At 39.6% G+C, this 19,674-nt stretch overlaps 1 protein-coding gene across 5 annotated transcripts in view; it reads right to left on the bottom strand.

The window, feature by feature from the left end:
* Positions 1-19,674, bottom strand: part of TRPS1 (transcriptional repressor GATA binding 1) — a 219,689-nt gene that overhangs the window by 153,617 nt on the left and 46,398 nt on the right. For 4 of the 5 annotated variants that reach the window (XM_055705279.1, XM_055705278.1, XM_055705280.1 and 1 more), the window contains 2 exons: positions 9,303-10,432; positions 860-1,463 (listed from right to left, as the gene is read on the bottom strand). In XM_055705279.1, coding sequence (XP_055561254.1) covers positions 860-1,463; positions 9,303-10,432 — 1,734 coding nt within the window. The remainder of the gene's footprint in view (positions 1-859; positions 1,464-9,302; positions 10,433-19,674) is intronic. The other variant, XM_055705282.1, reaches the window with a different exon arrangement.

Raw genomic sequence — 19,674 nt, 5'->3', positions numbered from 1 at the left:
TCCTGTGGCAAGTTTCTAGAAGTTCAGATAGAGAGCAGCCCCTGCAAACACACAGTGATGACTCCAGGAGAAAAGCACTTATTTGTCTCCCTGTTCAGCTCCCCATAATTTGAGAGCTTTTCTAACCTCAGATTCCTCTACAGTGGGAAAAGCACACCTTGACGGAAGGGCCAGTTCCTTATATATAGGTCCTTTTGTTCAAAAAAAAAGACAGAATGGGAATTATTTAGTGTGAAAAATACTCTCCTTTTCTTATCACCCAAGATTCTTCCTTTTTTTCTTTTGCTTTCAAGGCAACTAGACAAGTGTCAAAATTTATGTATAATTATGTTGCTTTAAAAACAAAAAGAGGTTATTTTTTATTCATATTTAGCTCAGGTTTCATATTCTTAGATATTTAATAATGTGAAATCTTGCTTAAGTGTGAACTGTCACACCACCACAAAATTTAAGAGGTGATTAGTTGTTTTAGTGTAACAGATGTGCAGCCTTCTGGGGTTCTAAACCTTCCTTCTTCAAATGCAACATCAACCTGCACAGCTAGTAGGAATGATTAAACAAAATTCAATCAGATCTAAATAGCAAAAGCAGAAGCACTTGATTACTAATACTACATTAATATATACATTGTTTTATGCAAACATTTTGGAACATTTACCTGCCTGTTTAGCTCTACAGGTTTGAGTCTTTCAGTCTTTCCTGGATTTTTTATTTTTTTATCTATGCATGAAAAAAACCCCAACCACATCACTCTGGAACTGAAGAAATTCTTTGCATGCCTAATTAAACGTAACATACATGTAATCATAAAAAGCGAGGGGGGTGGGGGTGGGGGTGGGGAAGAGAGAGAGCTTCCTACCCGTAATAAGGACTGGGATTCATCCTTTGCCTTGCTGTCCCCGGATGAAGGGTAGGGCTGGGTGAGCTGCCCGGTCTTCTCCGCCACTCCAGCTGGCACGCCCTGCAGGAAGCCCTTGCTCTCCACCGCCAAGCCGTAAATGGGCCGCGCAAGATGAGCAGCTTCTACATTTGGACTATCCCGTAAAGGCTTTGGCTGCTCTTGGCCAACGGACACTGGGGTCAATAAGCCTAGACTGGTCTGTGTGTAAGACGGGCTCCCCCTCAAAATGTCTGTTCCTCTCCAGGACACGTTGCGAAGATCATCACTGGGACTGTCAGTCCAACCTTTCTCCTTGAGCACTTCCTTATCTTCTATCTTTTCCCTCTTTACTATGCTGTCAGATACAGGCTCCCCCATTTTGGGGTCTGGATTAATCAGACTGTAGACCTTAAGGTCAATTTTTGGCTCCTCCTTGATAGACGAAACACCATGACTGTCCTCCCCATTGGCTGTAGTGATGTCCATCTCCTGACAGTGCACGGTGTTGAAGTGCTCTAGTAGTGACTGAGTGTCAACAGCCGTGAAGCTGCACTGACGGCATTTGTAGCAGTTGTGTACTCTCCTGGAAGAAAACGAGAAGTGTATTAAGGTGAGAGTCTCCCCTTGGCCTTCCCCTCTCACAGTGGTTCTACCTATGAAGATGACGAAAATATATCTAACTTACAGTATGATTCCCTCTAAATAAAGCAAGTAGGTTTACATTGGTGTCTTATACAATATGGAAAAACCCTGCTGTCTTTTCCCCCCATGCCTTGGAACAGACTCCTGTCATTCATTCACATCCCACCATGCTTTTCCAAACTTCATACAATTTTCACTGTCATTTTGTGTTTCTTCCTCTTCAGTTTGCTGCAACACATTTTCACTTTCTATTGCAGTAGAAACACTGAAGTAACTTTTTTTTCAAACAAAATCAAATTGTTAGAAGAGGATAGATTTTTTTGTAAAAAAAACCACCACCAAACAACAAAACCCAAACACTTCGTATAACACTGTTGTATGCCAGAAAGTTAAGAAGTTTAAACTAATTTCTTTGCTTTCCACCAATTTCATAGACTTTTGGTTGACAACAATGACTTTGAGCGGAGCTCTGGTTGACTTACAGCTAAGAATATACCAAGGACAGAAGGTTGTACACAACAGATATTACTTATTTGTTCTCTGTGGATATTTCAACATAACTTTAAAAGATGCTGCTCTAAAGAAAAAGCAAAATAGCTGGCTATGTCACTACAAATTGCATTTTCCCATTGAATACAGAAACGCTTGAGTATGAGCTGTGGAGCAGTGTGGAATAACGCACCTTCCTGTTTTTATTCTAAAAGCCTATATAAAGTACTGCATTACTAAATTATGTAAAGCATATGTTGCTACATGAGAACAACATGTTACCCATTTACTGTATCTACCATAGGAACAGAACACTGTTTATGAGCTCTATAATGCCATTATGAATAATTGTTTATAGCACAGGAGCGGTCAGAGCTTTCCATAAGGCTCTGGGCCCCGCTGCGCCCAGCATCGTACCAACGCAAAGTAAAATACCGTCCCTGCCCTTCATCAAAATGTACATAACTCTGTGAAAGCTTCTCCCTACAGACACACTCACACATCCACACCCCAGGCATTCAGAGTCACAACAGCATCTTTAGCCAAGCTAAAAAACGAGCTTTTCACTATCCACACAGGACAAAACTTGTATGAGAAATCTGTTACTGCCCTGACAACTCCAATTGTTAGAATTAATTCTTTTGAGGCCAAATCTTAGTCTCAGTGAAGTTGATGGCAAAACTCCCATTGACTTCAGTAAGAGCAGGATTTGGCTCTTGGTGCATCTGTAGAACTGGAATGATACACAAAATGTCCCTTTTAGAGTATGATAGTTTAGAAGGGACAACTTGCCAAACTTATTAAACCTCCTTGTCTTCCTTCTTTCCTTTTGCTGGAAAAACAAACCATATGTTATTTACATTGTCTGATTTTCTTGCAGTTGTGTCAGCGTGCAGACATGAGTACGCATTGAGATTCAAGCTTTTTAGCCCTTGTGCAATATCAGTTTTCTTTTTGTCATTTTCCGTATTTGTATGCATTTTAAGGGACTAGATGGGCTCGTTCAGTTATGCAAAAAATAAAGTCAGCTATTCTCCACATAGCCTTATGGCAACAAAATCTACTTGTGGGAGAGCAAGCTGTGGGTTAAAATCCTGTTCTGGCTGTGTTCCTTTTTCTTCATTCTACAATTGTGTTTTATTAAAATCAGCTTGTCTCTCAATGCGACACTAATATATTCTCTCTTGCAACTTAATTCTTTTCTAAACTGAGCTTAATTCTCTTCTGAACCAAAAAAAAAAAAAGAGAGAGTGCTATCTGATCAAACCCTTTTTATAAATACAAAAAGCCAAGTTCTAAAGAGGGTCAGCCCTGTAAAGGTGGGATACCAACAGGGAAGTCCAAGTTAGACAGGGGCTAGTTATCTTAAAAGCCAAGTTAAACAAGACACCATTTGGGGCTAATGGCTCAACCGAATACACTCCCCATGTGAAAGTTTATCAATCCTTTGGGAGGCTACTTAGCCCTAAGTGTCTCTTGTTTAACTTGGCTTTTTCAATAGCTAACCCCTTTTCCTAACTTGGCTCTCATCTACAGATATCACACCTCCAAACAGCTGATCTTTTTCTGCCTAACTTCTCTTTTCTTTTTTTTTTTTTCCCCACACACTGGCTAAATGTTTTTGATCAGGACCAATATACACCACAGGAGAGGTACCACACTTCTGAGGCCACAAATAAATGCCAAATATTAGATGCAGTTGCAAGTACACTGTTGAAGCGCAGCTGAAATGACCTTTCTTACATTAAAGGTTTGTTCATTTAAATTACTTATAATTGATTCAAAGAGAGTCATACAAGCATTCCTTCATGCTCCTGTAAGACTATGATAGGCACTATGATGTGGAAAGGACAAGGACTGATTTAGGTAGATAGTAACCCAACAAGCTTTTATTTTCATGACATACACTTTTCCACTATGCATTAGAAAGTAATCTGCCATCGACATTATAAATTTTCACACTTCGCGTGGGTTTGTCCTGTTTATTATTCTATCCCCAAGGTCTGAAAAGTAAGCTAAAGTTTGGAACTGTCCACTGTAAGTCTTAGTCTCAAATAATAACTATCATCAGCTATTACAGAACTTTTGAAAGTTGGGAACTTATTCTTTCCGAGAACAAGGAATAAAAAGAAAATGTTTTCATCTCTGTTTTTACCACACCCTGATAGAAATCAACAAACAAGTCGGCAATGTTTGATTTCTTTTTGTGCTAGAATTTAAACCTACCCATGTTTCTAAAGGCCCAAGCTACACCTATATTTGTGCACAAAGCTCCTAAAAGTTAAGCAACAAAATTTTTAAAATTCCGACTTGCAAAGTACATGATAAGCACTTGTGTGCATTACCTGAAAGTTACAGCTAAACCATGGTTATACCGTCTGAAACCCTGAATTCAACAGGTGCAATACAGTGCATTGGTATATGGCCGATCAAAGGAGAGATGTATGTATGAGAGTTCTCAGTATGGAAGAAAGAAATATAAGTGAAGAAGAAAACAGCATTCTCTCTTTTTTGATCTTGTACACCACTCAAGCAAACTAACAGCAGGTTGAGGCCATAAACAGGCATTATCTTCCATGTGGCATTGGGATGGCAGTGTCATCCCATCCACTGATATCACTTAGCATTATTATTTTCATTACAAAATAAATGAAAGACCTGATTATTCATGGACACTACAACATTTATGGCCCGATCCCAAGATGAAATGTCAAGGAACTCAGGCCAAACCTTTGCTGCACTGTTACATTCTGACAACTTGACAAAACCCTATCATTTTTTAGTTGTACCGAATTGTACTTGAATTGGGTACTATAAGATACAAAGATTTTCCCTTGCAAAATTTTGAAGTTGGAGAGATTAGATGGGGTTTTTTGGATGGATTTAATGTTCTTTACTTGAGCTTTCTAATGGGCTGCAATACTCCTGACACTAGCCAGTTGTTAATTAAATCTTGTTGACATACTTCTAACTAGTCTGAAGTATTACAAAACACCACACTCTAAAAAACAAGTAATTTACTTTTTTTTTTTTAAATTACCTGAAGACATTCCTAGGCTTTAGGACATAGAAAATATTCTGGATGAAAGTATGGTTGTCGTAACACTTCCATATATTTTTGCCCATTTTGAATCTCACTATGAATATAATAATTACTAGTATTTCTCATGAAGAAACAGTTCTAAGAAAGTTTTCTTTTGGGACGGGTGCTGCATTCAGGCTTGTGGGAAGCAGAAAATATTCAGAAGGAAAGACAGCAAGCAAAGTAAGAAAACTCAGCGGAGGGTCAGAAAGGAGAGAACAGGCAGAGCAGACAGCAAGGCTGAGATGAAAGGAGAGCAAAACCCACTGGCAAGAGCAAAGAAGTTTGGAGCAGTGAATTAAGGTGTCAGGAGGATGGAAAAGGTCTTCACAGATGCTGCTATTGTTCAGGGAGTGAAGGCTCCCACTGCCGAAAACTGGGAGCTGGTGGGCCTCAATTTACACTTTTGCCCTCGGTTGGCTTCTCTGGGGAGTGTCCCAAAGGCTCCACATTTCCATAATCTGCTCATCTAAGACGCTGCTCAGGCTTCTGCTGCCTGACAGTGAGAGTGGGCAGCTCTGACACCCCCCGTGCCCCCAGTGCAAGCCCCGAGTACCCCTTTGCCATTTACCCTGCTATTCCATATATCTTTAGAGTTAAGGAATTATTTAATTTGAGATTAACTCGTAATTAATTTCAAAAGAGAGCCCTACATAACTGCTCTCACCCACATTTTCAAACAATGTTTATTAGACAAATGGTTCTACATCATTGCCAAAGCATATATTTCATTTGAGTCTATTTTTTTATATTTTGCAGTTAATAAATCACCATCCCGTTTTTTAAAAAAACAAAGTTTAGCACATATTTCAGCAGAGCATTTTTAATTACTACTAGCACTGATCAAACACTTTCTGTCAGTCTTTTTTGACAAATAAGGATTTACATGAAAAATTCTAGTTTTTGCAAAAATAAGAAAACGCATTGTCTTCTCACATCTTTCGGCAAAATTAGAAAAAAAAAACACAACCACAATTCTGCAAGAAGCGTCTTTCATTCTTAAGAAAAAAAACTAAGACTAAGTGACTCGACACGCAAAATTTCCCTAAATACTCAGTATGATTTTTATCTAAATTACAAGTGTTGGCACCTTTTAGTTCATCAGAATACTAGACAGTTTTTGAGGAAAAACTAAGCTTTGCAATGAACATGAAAAGTACCTGATTCCTCAGCGGTATAATGGAAAATGAGTAGTACCAGAATTAGTAGAAAATGGAGGCCAATAAACCTTCTGGGGATTCAGTTGAGTAAGCACATTTTAGTGAGGTTTAAATACAAGTAAACTCAAGTGCAATGTGATTCATTAACTTCAAATTTAACTGAACAGCTCTCAAATAATCATGTCAAGAAATACTGAATGAGCATTAAGTGTAAGTACACATTTCAATAGATAGAAAGCTTGGAAAGAACTACTTTTGCAAATTCTAATACTATTGCAAACACATGACTGCAAAGAAATAATACTGGGAGATAGAAATTTTTTTAGCTAGCAGACAGAGTGAAATTGTAGACCTAGAGTCAAAAGGAAACGAGCTTAAAAAGAAAATACATTAAGCATGCTGTTGGGGCATCTGACTCAAAAATGAAAATAATAAAAAATGCAGACAAAAAATACCTGAACCAAAATATATGAATAGCATCTAAAGCCAGCTCTGATACTCATAGATTATCAAGAGTAAACTTAAACATGTGAACAGCAGAACACTTTCTGCCACTACCATTAATGCTTGGTATTATGTTTACCATTAGAATCTGTTCAGCTCCTTATATCAATGAACAAGTTTTAGATATATGTACATGTATAGCATTTTAAACGCATCAGGAATACATAACGTGACATAACAATTCTGTCAAGATAAACTCTGATGCAGACCCAGAGAAGGCCAGCTAGGGTGTGAGCTGAATCAATATCAGCACGTTTCTGTGTGTCACATAACTCCCTAACACTACTATTTTATAGATTGTCTACTTTTTAAAATCTGAACTGCTCTGTATCTTTAGTTAATAAAATACAAAAAGGGAAAGAAAATACATATCCAATATATGCAAAACTTCTATTAAAAAAAGTGTCTGATGATAATAATAATAATAATAATAGAAGTTATAATGCCTCAAAAGTCTCTCTTTGCATTTGTTACAGTTTGGTAGAGTGAAAAGTAGGTTATGCATAGAAAAGCAATAAAACCTGCTGGTGTTTGCCATCACAGAGCACCTACCACAAACTAAACTTAACTGCTGTGATTTCAAAGAAGGTGCACAGTGGGGGAAAACAGCAGCAGTACACATAGAAAAGAAACAAAACTCAAATTAAAAAGCGGGGAGGGCAGGGGAGAGGGCAAGAAGTTGGCAGTTGTAAGGATGTTGTACTTCGCTTTAATTACACATCATCCTCAGCGTACTCCATAACGTCTTAGACTGGAGGCTTAAGAAAATACATTGTTCGACTGTCTTGAAAAGAATAGCCTAATTTTAGACAAACAAGTCGAGATTTGAACGCTTAAGTGTATCTCTTGATTTTCCAAAGTGCAGTTCCCGGTGACAACTGCCAGAGCCGCAGGGTGCTGAGCCCTCCAAAGGAGAAACTACTGCTACCCCATCTCAGACTTAGCACTTAATTTTGAAAGTCATGGCTTCTCCTTTCCTTGGGAAAAAGGATTTTAAATAGGCGTGCTTGTTAAAACTTAAATTACCAGCTGCAGCAAAATAAAAGTTTTTTTTTTTTCAGTCAAGGAGCCATTTCAATCTTCCAGTTATTTAACCACTAAAAAAAGATCATGCCATGCCCCAGCGGCGGACAAAGTGCTGCCTATGGAGTTCTACAGCATGGCTCAAAGCTGCTATAATAATGCTTGGAACTTAGATACCACTTTTCATCTTCAAAGCAGTTTACAAACATTAACTAATTAATCCACACAACATCCCTCAGGCCCACTTGGCTCAAAAATGGGGCACTACATGCTGGGACCTGAATCCTCCGTGGGCCCTAGCTCCAAATTAAAGATGAGCAATCTGCTGCTTTTTTTTTTCTTTTTTTTCCTTTTTTTTTTTTTTAAATAGACTCCTGATACATTGCCAATGCAGCCCTCTGTTGGGCAACATTTGGATGCCCCCAGCTTTAATCTCTATTAAAGTATCATGCCCCAGTCTGCCTTTGTTAATTTTGGATGTCTTGGAATCTATTAAACGTGGCACGGTTTCTTGCGCTTTTAACAAAGCTTTAGCTTTGAAAATGCATCTTCTTTTGTCTTCATTCTAGCTGGCTTCCATGCAAAGATCTTTTAGATGAGATAGATACTGAGTTTTCCGTTGTTGTTGACGCATTAGCCTTAACTATTAACATATTCCGCATGATTTTCTAATATTTAACATCGCTTTTGCAGCGGCACATAACTGTTGCTCTTTACAAAGCCTAAGAGCCAGCTCCTCCTCCGATGTAAACTGGACTGCCAGTTTACAACAGCCCAGGAACTGACCCAAGAAGTTTAGCAGGGAGTTGGCTGCCACTGTGACATTGTGTCAGACTGAGTCAGGAGACTGGCTGCATCCACCCCCAAATAGGAACATTAACATTTAAAATAAATAGAACGACACTGTAAACCAGCAACACGAAAATAAGCATCTGCAAAAGGATCTTGGGGGATGACATCAACAGACAAAAGAGTGTCTGCTCCCAGTGTGAAACCAACACCAAAACGGCAGTGGAATGCTCTTAAACTAATTATTATGTTGCTGGACTTGGGAGTGGAAAATACTACAAAAAGGTAGTACATTGAAGCACTGTTACGGAGCATGAAAGGATTCACAGTCTATCTTGGAAAGTAAAGCCGTTTGTGTTCCCCTACTGAATGAAGATGCCAGCTTTCTGGTAAGAAGCCTAAACTAAAATAGTACTGAAAAGATTCTGGGCGGAAAATAGCTGACCAGACCTCAAATATGCTGGAACTTCAGCATCTGTACACAAATCCGAATCTCCCTCTTCTTTGCACAGGTTTAAATGTATAATTAAATCCACCAACTTAGCTGGTGGTTTTCCAAAACAAAGTGGATGTTGGATTGGACCCTGGCTGTAAAGATTTATATCCATACACGTTCGTATTTTGATTTCCAGTTTCCTTAAATGTTAGGGGAACGGTGACATTTAATTAAGGAACTAAGGGAGGGCCTGTTTGTTTGGGTTCCTATCATTAAACATGCGAAAATTCACCATACCTGTAGTGTCGGGAAATCTCTTCTTCCACCTGGGTGGTAAAGTCACATTTGGTACATGAGTGTTCTTTGTTCTCCTTGAGTGTCAGCGGCCCCTCTGCCCCTGGCAGGGCATTTGTTTCGGGTTTGACATCAGACGCTTGCGCTTCGTGTGCGTTCTCATAGTGGAGCAGGAGAACATCCACGTCGGGAGTGGAGAATGAGCACTGATGGCACTGGTGTTTGACTCTAGAGCTTCCTGTCACCCCTGGAGACAGGTGCAAAAGCAAGAGAGCACAGTGGGAACAATTACTTTTTCTGCAAGCAAATGGATAAGTAATTTCTCCAAGGTGCTTTTCTGGGCTGCAGAGGCCTCGGGGACAGAACTGACAGTGCTTAATGGTACATTTATGAATGTTGTGTAGCTGCTGATAGTGACGGAGAAGTGGGCCCACCACTATTACATCTGGGCCATGGCTCTTTGAGTACCTAAAGTCACAGAACTGACAGTTGTAGCTTGTCACCATGCTGTCCTCTGCTCCTTTGCTAGTCAAGTCTTTCTTTTTTGCCACACTCGAACCCTTTTCTGTCTTTGTCACTAATTCCCCATCTGCATTTTTGGCTAGATCATTCTGGTTAATGACAGATCCCCTAGAAAGCTTATCATTCAGATCTGGGTGAAGGCCTCCTGCCTGGCTTCCCCCATGCTGTTTGCTGTAATGTTCTAATAGTTTCAATGAGCTGGACGATTCACAGCTGAAACTGCAAAATTTACACCAGTAGTAACTGGTTGTATCGGTACCATTTTGTCTAGAGGAATCTATTGGCTTGATGGGCACCGAATATCCAACTGGTGTATCATCTCCCGCTTTTACAGTGATTCTGTCTTGCCACTTCCCCAAGTCTCCAGAATCACATGGTCGAAGAGTAGGACTGGATTTATTGGAGTTTTTCTCTGAAGTTTTACCAGAATCAGAGGAGGGAAGGGCTGCTTTCATTTTGTTTGGGTGAGTCTGTAAGAAGTGTTGCTCTAGTTCAGTGGAGGAGTTGCCCATGTAGGTGAAATTGCAGAATTTGCAGCGGAAGTACTTGGTGTTGCCTTGGCAATCTGGAGTTTTCCGCCCAATTCCAATAAAGGTTCCACCTAAAGTAACCTGTGAATAAAGAATAATGTCATTTTAGCTCCATTGTAGATTTATTCAAATAGCAAGGGGCAGGGGGTGGGGGGGGTGGGGGTGGGCTGGAGGGTGGGAAGAGAGAGAAATAGAGAGCAATTAATTCACAAGCCTCTTTCATTAAACATCACCACCATTTTCACTTTGTACTAACCTAGTGAAGATATCATACGTACACCCTCATGTATTTAGCATTTGTTACTGAAGATTTTTTAATGTTTCACATAGCTGAATATATATCCCATATAAATAATAAATAATTTTTGGGGGAAACTGAGGCACACATACACGACATGATCTTAACTGAGCATTCTCCAATAGGACTATTCCTTCCTTCACTAAATTACTAAATCACATCACTGATAGAAGATCCAATGATCAATTCCCATATCCCTGAACCTTTTAACAGGAGACTTTGCTGGAAGTTTATACCAGGTGTGGAACAAAAGAACACGACCTCAGTCTATTTCTTTCAACAAACACTTATATGTTTTATTCATATTCATGCTTAATGGTCCAAGAGAACTGCTTTCTAAATATGAGCAAACAAAAACTAAATTTGAAATAACAAATTCAGTGTGCTAGGTTGGAGTATGACCAATTCTTATAAAGACCACTCCTACAGGAGTATCCAGTATCCACCAGGACGCCTTTTAACACAGCCATAGTGGCTGATGTCTGAAACGAAAGGCAGTTTTCTCAAAGATTAGTCAGTGCAGACATTCTCCAAGGAAATGTTCTCTTCCTGTCATGCACAGAGCTCAATTTAGTAAAGAAGGATGGAAAAACTACAGTAGAAAAATGGCATGTGGCAAAGGAACCTACCACACCCAAGCCCATGACATCACTAATTAAAAAGAAAGAAAAAAAAAAGAAAAAAAAAAAGAAGGTAGGTCTACTTAACTGTTCTCATGATCTCCGAGCAAAATGGTCTGCAGGAAGGAAACAAGGCTTCCAGGATTGCAGTTATTAAACCCTGTGTTCTCATAGCAGGCAGGCCTGCCCTTCCCAGGAGTGCACCACACCTGCCCCTGACATCAGGGAGAGATTTGCTGCTCCCATACAACTAGTTTGAAGGCCAAAGAAAGAACCTCCTGACAAAAATGTCACCATTGCTCTACTTCTTTTCCTGAATCGTAAATAGTGTACAGCACCCAGAAGATAACTCCCCTTTACATCCAAAATCCACAGACATTTGCTCCTTTGCCATCATGCATCTACACCACTACATCAAGGACATGGGTGGAAGCCTCCCTGTGCCATGGTCTCAGTTTGTACCCCCAAGAGATGTCTTAGAGGGAACATAAAATTTTCACACAGGGTTTGATTTCCATTCTCCCAACCAGTAACTGTATTACTGCATTTCTGCAGGATTCAGTTCTAATGCATTAGGCAAATGGTGTAATTATTTTTCTTCTCCTCCTCAACAGCTGTGCCACAAAGAAAACGTGTGATCACTGCTCATTCAGTATCACACCATACGGAAAGACTCAGACATACAGAGAGCATGAAATGTAAACATTTTTAAATGCATATAATATAAATGCCTTTTAGCCATTTAGCTCAGAGAATGAGATGCTATCCTTTGTATCCCATCAGAACTGAACATGTATAGTGAGTCAATGAGTTGCTAAACCATGATATAATGAGCTGCTGCTACTCGGCCTCCAATTCTTTTTTATTTTTCCTAAAGAAAGCACAGTTCCCATGAACTGGTTAAAACTTTTTCTTAAAACTGGAAATCGCTTTCTGTTTGTTTAGGAAACATATCTCATTAGGCAATGGTGAGTTGGGCAGCCAAATAACTAGGACTTAGCTGTAATAACATTTTCACTTAAATTGCGGCTCTAAGCACCGGTATCAAGTTATGAATTTGGTTTTGAAGAGGTTCTTTGGAAGAGGGATGTTTTAACAGATCTGTACTGCAGAAGAGATCTCATTTTATGGCCAGCAAGAACTGGAGACAAAGCCACGTTGAGCCTGATCCCCTGACAACAGTGGGACCTGAGCCTACTCCTGGCAGTTCTGGTCTCCATCCACTGCATTATTTCAATGTTCAAAGTCTCAATGGTGTTGAAAGACAACTTAAAAGACAGCACTGATGGAATTACGGTAAACAGAAAATAACAGCAGCATGCTGCACAATTATGTAAGTTGCAAGGTGATCTGGTTTTGCTCATTTAATTAGATACTTATGTTTGTTCTATGCATGCACAGAAAACTGGCCAAAATGCTTTACCTTAAGTGGCTCTAATGAGTAAATACATCTATTACTCTCAGCTGTCCATTCACAGATCCTACAGATAACATACCTATTTTTCAGACACTCTGTAGACACGAGTTAGAAATGGAGTGAAAATAATCCCAGCTGCTGTTCATTGCCAATTACTTTTATTTCTGGACACTGAAAAAACATTATTAGTACTAGCATTTTATACAATGGACTGTAACTCACATCATTTCTGTAACTTGTGCTAATCCTGCTTAGTGGCCTACATAGCAAATTTGTGTCCCATGCTAATACATCCTTCTCTGCATCACAAGAGGATAAAACAGAACTAAGTATTCTCACACCATTTGTGTTAACCTTTTGCAATGGGGGAGGGGGACGGACACACACAGTCTTTACAACCCTGGAATGTAATTGATTACCAATTATTGGGTTGGCATTTCCCTGACTACCCTGCCACAATTCAAAATAATGCATCCTATTAGGAGAGCATGTACGTGAAAGGTAATGCAGGGTCATCTTAATGTTATTACACTCAAAAGCCATTTTTCACACATGACAAAATGTACTGAAAGCCTCCTTGGGGGTCATCAGGTAAAGGGAACTGCAGAAACTGGCTTCCATGCAAAGAGGCTGGAGAAGCACTTGAAGTGACGGTATAAACTGAAGCTGTTTCAGCTTTCAGCCAGCCAAATTTGGAAGAAGCCTACACATTTACAGAACTGTTTGGATTTGTGCACTCTGCTCAAGTCTTGGCTTGACTTTCAGATTTTTCAGTAACATATCGTATCTCTATGTACAGGCACTAAACTCCTTCACTGAGTATGTAATTGTCCTGTTTTCTCTGACCTGCCCCTGAAAGAGGAAAAATAAAGGAGAAAGAGAAGGAGAAAGGGGGAAAAAATAGTATCTGTATACACACACCACGGAAATCAATATCCACATTTATGTGTGGTATCACAAGTGATAGTTTCTCCTATTTATTCCCCTACTTCATTCTGATCCCAGTAAAACCTAGTCCCCTTCTTTGCCCTGACAGAGTTTTATTTTCTTAAGTAGACACTCCTCCTCATCATAAAGAAGAAACTAAGCAAAGGTTTCTAAATGCTAAAATTCTGCAATTCTGTTACAGCAGCGGAGTCCAAAGTGCCAGCCGACATAACTAGTGGCAGTCACAAGTACAGGTACAGCTTGCACTGGAAATATAAGAGCACATATAGATCAACAGTTCCCTCAGTAAGCACAGAAGAAAATTAATCTTCATAATTCTGTTTTTAAAGGGAAGCTAACATACAAGGCATCTGTTTGGACTGTGGAAACCTGATTTAGTTCTTCCCTTCACTGTCGCTTCCTTCTGAGACTGTGGGAATATCACTTACTCCTGCAGCACCTCAATTTTGGCAATATAGTTGGTATTATTATGCAGTATAGAGGAAGATGTCTATTCAAATGGGTACTCCATTATTATGCTTGAGGTGGTTGCACTGATGTTTTTCAAAAATTGCTCTTCAAAGCCATGTCTCAGTCTGGGATTAAACTGAAATATACTTCAGAGTAAGACTCCCTGAAAGTCAGAACTCTTAATCATTAATTCATTAACAGGGAAAATTATCAAAATCTAGAAGGCTGGGAAAGAATTTACCACAAGGACTGAAGTTCATGTGTTAACAGTTAAGCTATCTCCTTATACACCACGCACATTTCCAAAAATAGCCAGAAAGAGGAGAAAAGATAACACAATAATTGACAGTGTTTCAAGATGTACTTTCTAAAGCATGTTGGCAAGCACTTTAACAAAGATGTATTAATTGCACTATAGGTTTCCAGCAGATACGTCTGTATTACCTTAATTAGACCAAAACCAATGATTTCATGGAATAGATGGACTTGGGCAAGAAAAGGCAATTTCAGGATTTCTTTAAAAAAGTTTCTCTGATATTTAATCTGCCCTTGATCCAAATGTTACCCTACCTCTTTTTCTCCCACCTCCTTTTCAAAGTTCAATCCTAAATGTTATTTTGCTGAAGCAGTTTACAAATGTTACTTACAGAAAATGGAAAAAATTACCCCAGGAAGACAAAGTCTGCCAGCTCCCGTAATCATACATATCATGAAGAAAATTCTACCAGCAGAAACTAGTGGCCTATGTCCACATAAGTGATTCAACTGCATGGCTTACACGCACTGGGTAAACCTGTCTTTGACCCCTGGCTTCTTCTGCAACTGCTGATTAGAAACTAGACCAACCATCTGCATTGGAACAGCAAATGTTAATCTTGGGGGGGTGTGTGTGTGTTTTCTCTTGTTGGTTTTTTTTTGGTTTTTTGGGGTTTTTTTATTACCTGGGCTACATCTTTGGCTAATCAGGAGGTGAAAGGCTCCAGATACCCTACCAATCTCCTGAGCCATCCAGTCTGCCTTTGCCAATTACTCTTAATCTTCTAATCCTAAAATATTTTCTAATGCTCTTGTTTATTCATTTGCTTTGTGCAATATAGCATCCAGAACATTTTAACCATCCCACATTTATTAAGTTCTTCATGTTGTGCAGGCCAGAACAGATTCCTGGCTTTCATGCAAGTTTGTGAAACACCACCCAGTTCTCTACCCTCCACTACGCAGAACTCACTCCCTCTCACTTGCTCACTCTCTGCATGTAAAACTAGGAGAATCTTCAGAGTATATTCTTAAAACTATTTACCGTACCGTGATTAACTTATAGGTAGACAGAACAATGTTGCACAAGTGAGGCAAAGACTCAGGGCAAACTTCTGGCTTTCTGGGCTATTCATACTTACCAGAACAAGAAAGCCAACTACTGTGTGATAGGTGTACTCTTCTCACAATTTACTCTGTTGCCATTGAAGACAGTATGTTTTTTGACATGAGAATTTAAAAGGTATTTTTAAAACAAAGGCTGTGACAGAACAATTGCAGCACTTAAATTAAGGTCAGGAGACCAGATGTGCAAAAACGACAAAAGTAAATAACACAGAATCAAGAATTTCATTTGCTAGCTAACGCTAGTAGACTAATATCTAGCACCTAAAAGAAGCACCATCCTTTCTATTCTCTCTCTGTATAGATAAAATTACCAGACAGTTCCTTGGCTACTGTAAACTCACAGAGCCTCACAGACTTCAAGGCAAACTTGGACTGATTTACACCAGAAGAAAATCTAGCTGCTTTCCTTTTTTCCCAGCAACTTTTACTTTTTGAGCTCTCATTTCTGTGGACTAGCTCAGCATTTTATACCTTTAAATATATCTGTGACTATTACTAGCCTCACCAACTTTCTTCATTAGTGTCTCTTCAAACACCACCAGATATCCCTGGCATAAAGATGAGGCATATTAACACATAAATAACTTTGCCTTGAAGGCTGTGCATATACATCACATCAGTTATTCCACAGAAACTGCCCATCTGAATGTTTTAATATGACGGTAGACTACTTCTCACTGCAAGAAAGGCTAAAATAGCTCTTTTCTTCACAGAACAAGTGAATGTTCCCAGGCACTTACTATTTAGCAGCTGACATGCTGTAGATCACTGCATATCATTCTGAATAGTAAACTTGCTAATGTCTCCACAGAAATGATATAAAGAACTTCTACTACATAAACAATATAAATTGTTACTTATAAACTATAGTCAATATAGTATTTAGATTCTTGTAAGACCACAGGTGCTTTTTCACATAATATTCATATATATACGTGTATTCAGTGATATATATATATGAGAAAAGAAACACATACATATACACACAAACAAGCACATACATATGAATGTATATTTGTGTGTTTTACCACCACCCATTTCAACACCTGCCACCATTTCTTTTTCATGTCTGTGGTTTAGAAGAGATGACTGACTCCTATGTTCATGAGGTGTGACTCTCTCAGCATGCAAGGCAGTCTCCAAGCCTGATCGTGACCCAGAAATAAGACTCAAAATAAACAGGTATGCACACACGCAGATGCAACACCCAAGACAGCCTGACAGCCTTCAGTTTAAGCAGGGAAGTCCCCAGGGAGAGTTGACAATGCAGCTGACAGATGAAATGGACCTTCTGGGACATCACAGCTTCATGCAAGTTCTGTTCTAGCACACCCCTCAAGATCTAGCACATCACAAACTAGTCTGAGAGCTCAGCATACACCATATCCAGCAACAGCTGGTCAGATCACTTAGACCTAATTCCTGTTGTACAGACAATTGAGCTAAAGTCAGTAAGACCAACAATATAAAATTGGGATCGATTTCTCTAAGCATGTGAGGAAAATGAAATTCATTCACATACATATTTTCACCTGCTCATGTCAACTAGTGATGTATCCATGTCACCTTGTAGGAAACCCACTTGATACCAAAGTTCAACTTTAAGAAGGTTTGATTTTTTACTAATACAAAAGTAAATGCTGTACTTGTTTATGCCTCCAGTCTGGATTATCACTGTATCTGTAAGAGTCCCTTTGCCAAAACCACCAAAAATGTAGAGAAAAACCTTTAACATGAGAAGGGATGTCGATTACATCTGTATAGACCCCCTATTTTTTCAGTCTTACCTTCACAGCTTCATATTCAAACTGCTAATATAAGAGTGGAGGATAAAAAGCAGAAGCTACTAATCAAACCACTGTTTCTCATTCAGCTGAATCCTAGTTAGACCAGACTTCATACTAGTTACACACTTCTAACATGAGAACAGAAAAGCTGCCACATTTGATATACTGAAATCCAGATTACTAAAAAACACACATGCATAACTTTGTGTAGGCACACGGAGCTCACCACTGGCTTATGACGGAGACAAAAGGAAGAGCTTTACACACTCTGTGTCCATGGGCACTTCAGCCACTTTCTAGGACACTGAGCAGCCCGGTAGATGGACAGCCAGAAGTGCTCTCATTTGCTGTGAAAAACCTGCAGAAGTTGTGACCCCTAGTCATATATGACAAAGAATTGGGCTGAGTGGTATAGGACAGCTTTTATAATACTGGATGTCTAGAACCTTAAAAGAAAAAATTCTGCTGCCATTGTCTCCTTAGTCTGTGGGATAGTTATGTAACGTAGTATTTTCTTCTTCTTTGCCACCCCTCCCTCCCCAGCTCAATGAAATACAATCAAGAAACTTTTGGATGGCTTTTATCAGTCCCATGGCTTTTCAGAAATTTGTCATCTTATCTTATGTGGTAGTCTAGTATCTAAAACCATGAAACAATCAAGATGAGAGGGCTGGGTAAAAGATAAATAAATAAAAAATATAATCACTTCTTAGTACTTTCAGAGAGATGCCGACAGGAGCCTGAATCTCTCTTTAATGGCTGCACGTAAGAGGAGGTAGGTCTACGACAACAAGCTGCAGAAGCAGGGCCATGCTGCGCAGGAAGCCCCTCCAGGTAGCACACACAGTGTGAAGCTGCCTGGAGCCCACCGTAAGAACTGCTGAGCACTGTGGTATGCCTTTATTCACGGCTGCAGGAATACCCTTCTCCCTTGGGACGTGCCATCTGAAACCCTCACCTGAATGCAGACATTTCTGTCCTTTCTTTGAGGGACACTGTTTTCTTTTAAAACATATCAGGAAATGGGGTCACGCTCCCTTTTATACAATAGCCTAATGGCTTGAACACTTGTTCAGGAAACAGGAAAAGTAGGCTCCTTTCCTTGCTCTGTCAGAGGGGATCCAAGCCTGCTTCTTCTCCCTTGCTGGGTGATGTCCTACCCATACTATAAGCTGGTACGTGGAAGACAGCACTCTCAACCTTTCCGTTGAAGCTGTCCCATAAAAAAAATTGGGGATGAAGAAAAGATTCCTGCCTACTTGCCAGCAACTTGCCTGTCTCCAGACCTTTCCATATACATTAGAGAGCCATTAGATCAAACACAGAAGGAGACTTAATCATACAGCAGCAAAGCAATGCTTTTCAGTGCTGTAGCTGTTAACTTAGTCACCTGAATTTTACTTCAAGTCTCCAGAGCTGGTCTAAAGTCTACTCCTTTAGGCTTGTCCACAAAGCCATACGTAGGCTAAAATATCCAGCAAGACAAAGCTGTCTACAGAGATTGATCAATTAACTAAATGTGAAGAAAAAGTAATGAGGGGCATCAGTGAAAGCTGATCCATTGAACTCACTTCAAATATTATTCTGATAAAAGCAATAAAGCTGATTAGCACATTCTCTGTGAATTCAGAGATGTGCTAGCAAATGTTTTCTGAAATCTATACCCGGCAAGAAAGTTGATCTCCCAGAAACAGCTCAGTGATTTTACCCAGTCCTATGGAATTTACTATAACTCAGTGAACCAAAAACCTCTGAGGAAGAAAATGAGAACAAAGAATACAGGAGATTTTCAACACAAAATCACATTTTCAAAGACAAAGGAATCTTGCTGGATTAAAAATTCAAATCAAGTAAAAATCTACACAGTAGTATGGCCAGAAAGCATGGGTTATTTACACAGTTCCCAGCCAAATCCTCTTTAGGTACTTCAAAACAGAGCCAACTTTTGCATACCTGGATATGAAGCCAAATGTGTATCCCTACTGTTTTGCTGACTGCAATACAAAAAAAAAAACCAACAACCTGGCTTTGGGGTTGGGTTTTTTTTTTTGTTTGGGGAGGGGGGTGTGTGTGTGTGTTAAATTTTCTAGAAGAGACTTGACTTCCGTGGTATAAATCCAAAAATGTATTCAATTTCATTCTTCCAAATCCTTGGTAAAGGGGCCACATCCCTACCCATCTGAAGATAGGATAGGAGATGCTGGGGTTTTCTGTACTCAGACATTTTTCCATTGCTTTTTGTTTGCTTTTGTTACGAATGCAAACTATGGGGCTCAACAGCATCCCTCACTACCACAAATCTTCATATACCGTGGTCCCCAACTGACCACTGTGAACCAGATCAAAGTCAGTCATTTCCATCCTCTGGCTTCTGCGCCCAGCTCCCTGGCCTGAGCCCATAAATCCATCGATAACTTCCA

This window comes from Falco cherrug, chromosome 3, assembly GCF_023634085.1.
Source record: "Falco cherrug isolate bFalChe1 chromosome 3, bFalChe1.pri, whole genome shotgun sequence".
Lineage (NCBI taxonomy): Eukaryota > Metazoa > Chordata > Aves > Falconiformes > Falconidae > Falco > Falco cherrug.
The sequence above is the reverse complement of the archived record's forward strand: the minus strand, read 5'-3'. Positions and strand labels throughout refer to the sequence as shown.